This window comes from Humulus lupulus, chromosome 3 (assembly GCF_963169125.1).
Source record: "Humulus lupulus chromosome 3, drHumLupu1.1, whole genome shotgun sequence".
In the NCBI taxonomy this organism is placed as follows: domain Eukaryota; kingdom Viridiplantae; phylum Streptophyta; class Magnoliopsida; order Rosales; family Cannabaceae; genus Humulus; species Humulus lupulus.
This window is the reverse complement of record NC_084795.1, coordinates 11947527-11954107: the sequence shown is the minus strand read 5'-3', so window position 1 is coordinate 11954107 and position 6581 is coordinate 11947527. Positions and strand designations below refer to the sequence as shown.

The 6581-nt window shown below is 38.7% G+C and overlaps 2 protein-coding genes across 2 annotated transcripts; both read left to right on the top strand.

Annotated features, from left to right (window-relative positions):
- The first annotated feature begins 702 nt into the window (after positions 1-702).
- On the top strand, positions 703-3201 carry LOC133822089 (uncharacterized). Its single transcript, XM_062254306.1, has 4 exons — positions 703-1738; positions 1849-2055; positions 2151-2242; positions 2338-3201. Exons 1-4 carry the CDS (start codon positions 947-949, stop codon positions 3068-3070), a joined length of 1824 nt encoding a protein of 607 aa, XP_062110290.1. The 5' UTR covers positions 703-946; the 3' UTR covers positions 3071-3201.
- Positions 3202-3399: 198 nt separating this feature from the next.
- On the top strand, positions 3400-6335 carry LOC133822093 (uncharacterized). The gene is made up of 8 exons (XM_062254316.1): positions 3400-3848; positions 3933-4035; positions 4116-4213; positions 4317-4447; positions 4536-4644; positions 4787-4978; positions 5085-5221; positions 5393-6335. The coding sequence occupies exons 1-8, from the start codon at positions 3540-3542 to the stop codon at positions 5679-5681; spliced, it is 1368 nt and encodes a 455-aa protein (XP_062110300.1). The 5' UTR covers positions 3400-3539; the 3' UTR covers positions 5682-6335.
- The last annotated feature ends 246 nt before the right edge of the window (positions 6336-6581 follow it).

Below are 6581 nucleotides of genomic sequence, written 5' to 3'. Positions count from 1 at the left end.
TCATACATAATATCTTATTAAAAAAATAAGTATACTACTAAAAATAATCAAAATATTCAAGAGGTATGCACTTGTGAAATTTCATATTCAAAATTTTTCTACTTGCTTTCCTTTTGAGCTAAAAGATCAAACAGTCCACCTCCATAAATGAATTAATTTTAACTACAGGTGATCATTTAATTATATTTTATGTCAAGTGTTTACTATGCTGGAAAAAAGAGGGAAAAGAAGTAAGAAAAGGAAAACTTTGGTTCTCCAAAGATGAGTTAAGTATTGAGCAGCTCTTTGCCGTTTTGAAGAGTGGACTTAATTAATAAAGAAAGTGAAATTTTGATCATCTAAAGCTTTGATTAATCAATGTAACAACACTTTTCCTAACTCCCATCTATGTAATAAATGAGTATTGTTTAAATATTTATAAATAAAATAAGTTTTTTAAGTCTTTTTATTTATTAATATAAAAGGGAAAAATTTACAAATACAAGCAAACAGGGAGTAGGTGTAGGACTAGTAGGAGAGAGCCTTTTGTTAAATTAAGTCACAAGGCAAACCAAATAGGAGCCAAACCAAACCGATAGATGAATAAATGCATTGTAATTCAAAATCATCATGAAACGACACAGTATCGAAAATATGACCGTTACCCCAACGTTCGAAATTTTCTAAATTTTAAAAAAAAGTTTTTGCCTTTCGTTTTGTTGGTCTCTCTCTCTTCTATCTTCTCAGTTCTTACTAATTGACCGTTGCCAACGTCCACTTGGCAAATAAACCCCCCAGCTCAACCTCTTGCTTCCTCGTCTCCAACCATGGAAAGAAACTGACTTAATCTTCGATCCAAGATCGTCATGAATCTTGATTCCCTCGAATCTTGATAAAAATCCTCGATATCTGTTTTGGGTTTTCTTCCGTTTTGATTATCTTTCTCCAACAATTTTGTTTTCAAGGCATGGCTGCTTTAGCACCGGGAATTCTTTTGAAGCTTCTTAATGGAATGAATACAGGGACGAAGCCCACCAGCGAGCACCGGAGCTCGCTCTTGCAGGTGACTGATATCGTCCCGGCGGACCTCGACGAGAAGAATCTCTGGCCAACGCAAGGCTTCTTCATTAAAGTCTCGGATTCTTCTCACTCAATTTACGTCAGTCTTCCTTCTGAACAAGATGATTTTGTTCTCAGTAATAAAATGCAGCTTGGTCAGTTCATCTACGTTGACCATTTAGAGCCCGGGTCTCCGGTCCCAGTCATTAAAGGGGCCAAACCACTCCCTGGTCGACACCCATTCATGGGAACACCAGAACCATTGATGGGTCTTAGAGAGAGAGGAGAGAGAGGTGAACAAAAGTCTAATTCAAAGGCTTCAGCTCCAAGAAGGGGTTCTTGGGGACTAGGGAAAAATGGGGTAGAAGATGGCGTTTCATCACCGTTGGTTCTTAAGCCGGTTCCTTTAGATTTCGACCAGTGTACACCGGTGAAAGAGCGGCCGGCGAGAGGTATGAGTAGTCTCTCAATGTCTCCGATGATCAGAGGAAGAGCAGGAAAGGATGGTAACTCCAGTGCCATCGGAATTCGGTGCTCTTATGGGGGTGGACTTTTGGCTAAGATGGTGGATTCCAAAGGAGAAAGTCCTGCATTGTTAAGGAAAAGTTGTGCTGTTCCTTCTTCAGTTGGGAAATTTCCAAGAAGCAGGAGTGTCTGCGAAAGAGAGCCAAGAGTCCCAATTAGTCCCTTCAACTCAGCTGTAGGTACATTTTTCCCCTTTTAGCCAATATGTATTGTATTGATGATGTTCTCTTTTGTTTAGAGCTCTTTTCTGTACATTTTGTATTGATACTCATTTTGCTGTTGTAGGATAAGAAAAGCTCAACTCCACCACCAAGATTGCGGAATACAAAAGTAGCAACTCAACTCAACATGGCTGGAGAGGCTCAAAACTCCTCCTCCAACACTAAATCGACTACTCAGCCACAATTTCAACATGTTAATAACATATCACCTCAGAGTAACAGCACCGGCCTATCTATGAACTTGCCAGGAAAACTTAGCATTTTGGGCAAGGTGAGTTCTATTCTATGTTTCAATACATCTCTTTTAACTAGATTAAGCTTTGTCAATTTGTTTACCCTTTTTTGTGTTATCATTGATTTTCATAGGAAGCTGTTCAGCAGCGTGAAATGGCGCAGAAGATTGCCCTTCAAGCACTAAGAGATGCTTCAGCGACTGAGGCCCTAGTTCGATCTCTCAAGTAAAAACACTCTCTAGTGCTGAATTTTCTTATAGCACTACATGTTATTAACTAGTTCTAAAGATGACTGATTCAACAATGTGATCAACTTGCAGGATGTTCTCTAACTTGACCAAAACAGCAAAAGCAGAGAACCCATCATCCTGCTTCGATAAATTTCTTGAATTTCATCATCAAATTGGCCAAGCAGTGGCCGAAATGTTGTCACTTCAAGCAGCCACTTCAACTGAAATGTCTCAAAACTCTGTTGGGATTAAAAGGAAAGACAAGGACGAAGACAACAACCCTTCTGTTTTAAACGAAATAGCACACAATTCTGCTAGCAGCACTGAGTTGAACTGCTCTAAACGACGGTCAGCATTGTGCAAATCAGTTACAGGCATTCCTGAGAAGAGTGAGGAAAAAACAGCAGCTGCTACTGGCATTGGAAAGCTCCTGAGATCTAGCAGTGTCAAAAAAGCTTCCTCAGATAGAAAAACACCTTCCACCCCACTAGGAAAACTGTCCCTGGAAACCATTGCTGAGAATGATGAAAATAGCAAACCGGGTTCATGTGGCTTAAGCAATACAACCATAAAATTGGGTAAGCAGATTGAAACAGAATCTGGGAACTGGTTTATGGAATTCTTAGATAAAGCTTTGCAAAATGGGTTGAAGAAACAGAAAGGAAAAGCAGCAGATGGGGAAGCTCAGAAAGTTCCTCAGTCTCTAATACTTAAGGTCATTAATTGGATTGAGGTAGAACAAAGTGATAGTAGTAAGAGGCCAGTACATCCCAAAGCAGCACAAATAGCTCGGAAGCTCAGGATCAAGATGAAGAATCCTTGAGAATTCTATAAGGGAGTTTGTTTGGATTAGATTGAATCCACCATTTTTATGTATGTTGATTGTTTGTAACGAGTTATTGAGTGTGCTCACTTGTTTCAACTACTATTATAGGCCAAGTTTGTTGTTACTCATTATTTGTTTGATAATGTCCACGAAATATATAAAATATTAGTTTGCCTGATTGGTTCAACTCGTTTTATCGGCATGAACGACATGTCGTCCTTTATACAAAAAATAAAACTTGTAGAAAAATGCTGCCTATGCCATGTCGTTTATATAAAACGACATATAAAAGAAACAGTAATTTTTTTAAAAAGGAAACTTAGTTTTGAGATGATAACGATTTTCAGACTTGGAAGATAAAACAGTGAGTATCAAAGTACCAACTAACTATGAACAGCTTCAGTTGAAAACCCTACGTGTTAGGGCACAGATTAACAGAGAAACCTTCCGACGTAACCGGTTTGCCATGGAGATGGGGTGCATGTGGATGAGACGCATCCGGTTGAGACCCAACTCTCTCATCACTGTCACCCCTCCGATTGCCGCCTCCTTTTCCTCTCCTGCTTTCAGAGAACCCATGTTCTACATTTTCCGGAAACGACAACCTTATCTCATTCACTTTCTCCGAACCCACCGTCGTTCGCTTACGACCGCCGCTCTTTCACCTTCAGGCCCTCTTGCTCCTTTCGACTGCGCAGGGGGAGTTGACATTGCTGAAACTTCAAACAAGAGCTCGAAGGTTCTTCTTAAGGGAATGGATTACTCTGAACTCGAGGTAATTGTTTTTAGGGGGAAATGAATTTTCTTGATTGGTTGGGGAATGGGGAATGATTCTAATTTTGAGGATATGGGTCTGCAGAAATGGGTTCAATCACATGGTTATAGGCCTGGTCAAGCATTAATGCTATGGAAACGCTTATATGGGGACAATATTTGGGCGCAACACATTAATGAGTTAGAAGGTTTGTGTTTATTCTTGCATGCTTGTAAACAAATTGCTTTGTTATATTCAAGTTTGTGAATTTTTTTCTACTCATCGTAGGTTTGAACAAGGATTTTAAGTGCATGTTGAGTGAAAATGCTGAGTTCAATGCGTTATCTTTGAAAGAAATACTGACAGCATCCGATGGAACTAAGAAGGTAGGCATAGTCATTCCCGTACTTATCTTGTACTGAGTAGTTACTAGTTATTTCACTTTTTGAGAATATTCTCATTGATTGTGAACCTCACAGGAGGTTGCAGATTTTATTCAAGTTGGAAGATGGTTTAATAATAGAGACTGTTGTAATACCTAGTGATAGTGGCCGTAACACTGTCTGTGTTTCAAGTCAAGTGGGCTGTGCCATGAATTGTCAGTTCTGCTTTACTGGCAGGTAATCTAACGTTTCGTTTTCATTCTTTGTCATAGCCATTTTTTTTGGTAGTCTGAGTCGCATGTTCTTACTCCCTCTCACTTTCCAGGATGGGTTTAACAAGACATCTAACTGCAGCTGAGATAGTTGAGCAGGCAGTATTTGCAAGGCGCCTGCTCACCGGCGAAGTTGGTTCAATTACAAATGTTGTATTTATGGTATGTTAGTCGGTTGGTTGGGTGTTTTTTCATGTAAAAATCTTATGATGCGGCAGTTCTCTGTTGGGAACTTTTTCCTCTAATTTGCTATATGTGAGGCATTATCTATAGACATTTACCATCCTTGTGTGTCTTTTAATAGGGAATGGGAGAACCGTTTCACAATATTGACAATGTCATCAAAGCTTCAGACATTATGGTGCACGATCAGGGGCTGCAATTCAGTCCTCGCAAGGTCACTGTTTCAACTAGTGGGCTTGTCCCACAGTTGAGACGGTTCCTCAAAGAGTCGAAGTGTGCTTTAGCTGTTAGTTTGAATGCCACAACTGATGAGGTATATTTCAGCTTTATCTGAATGGGCAAGTCATGCTTACATGCATCAGTTCCAACTATGCACAGACATAAAAGTTCTATCATGCTTAATCTTATTAATGTTGCAGGTTAGGAACTGGATTATGCCAATCAACAGGAAGTATAAATTGGACTTGCTTCTCCAGACCCTTAGGGAGGAACTTCGCTTTAAACATAAATATAAAGTTCTATTTGAATATGTAATGCTTGCCGGTGTTAATGACAGGTTATACTAACTTCTAAATTTCTTCATGTTGTTTGGAAATATTTATCTTGATGTGGATTACTTGCGTAAATTTAAATACAGATGCTATGCATCCTCATGATTTTGTTTTAAAGAACTTGACCATCACATTTATTAATCCTTTTCATTGTTTTTCACCCCTGAAATTTGCAGCATGGAGGATGCTAAGAGGCTAGTTGATCTTGTTCAGGGCATTCCATGCAAAATCAATCTCATCTCATTCAATCCTCATAGTGGATCCCAATTCAAACCAACTAGCGAGGAGAAAATGATTGAGTTCCGAAATTTTTTGGCTGAAGCTGGATGTATTGTGTTGTTGCGGCCTAGTAGAGGTGATGATCAGATGGCTGCCTGCGGTCAGCTTGGTAAGCCTGGTCCTGTTCGGGCTCCTGTACTCCGTGTGCCTGAGAAGTTTCGAACAGCCTTAGAAGTTTCTGCATGATTCTTAGGACAACTATGGCGTCAAAAAGGACAACTATGGCGTCAAAAGTAAAACCGAATCCTGTTAGTGAATTTTGAAAAATGTTTTCAAGTCTTGGAGCTTTCTACCTGGTTTGCACATGGACAACCTGGAGACACTAGCCGTTTGGTACTGTCATGGTTTACTGACCTAATTCATAGTTGCTTCCAAATTAAGTACCCTATATATATATATAAATCATTTGAATAACATAGATCAAATGTATAGTTTTGACGTAACGTGTCTTTTTGACATTAGTCTTCCTAGAGAAGCATCGAAACCTGTGTGGGGTTTTTGTACTTACCAGTTAGGCTAGCTGCTGAGCAATTTAGTAGAATTGGGCCCTTTAAAGTACAAGGAGAAAAGTTATAATGATGTGATTGAATAGTAGAGCTTTCTTAAAAACAATTTTGCTGCAATGGGTTGGTAAAAATTTCAGGAAGGGGGCTACCCTCTTTGCTTAGGAGAAGTAAGCTAAAACGGTGAGCTTTGACCCATAGAATACCGTTGAAGATGAGTTCAACCAACATTGTTGTAATCTAGATTGTAAATAGAACCCATTAATGCGACGATATTTCTTTATTCGACACGATACTTTAAACAAATAATATATATGTTTCATTATAAGTTATGTTACTATTCATGTCAACTTTAGAAGTTCAATAATTGTTAGTGGCAATTGTGCCATGTGCACCTTACAATATATATGTTTCTTGGTAATGATAATGACTATTAAATACTTAGTATTGCAGTCTGGTGTATACATGGAAATGGAAAATGGGTAAGAATATTTATTAATGCATATGACTATGAGTTACTCTATTCTTGTCTTAGTATGATGAACTAACTAATTTTTTAACTGGTATTCGATTTACACAATAT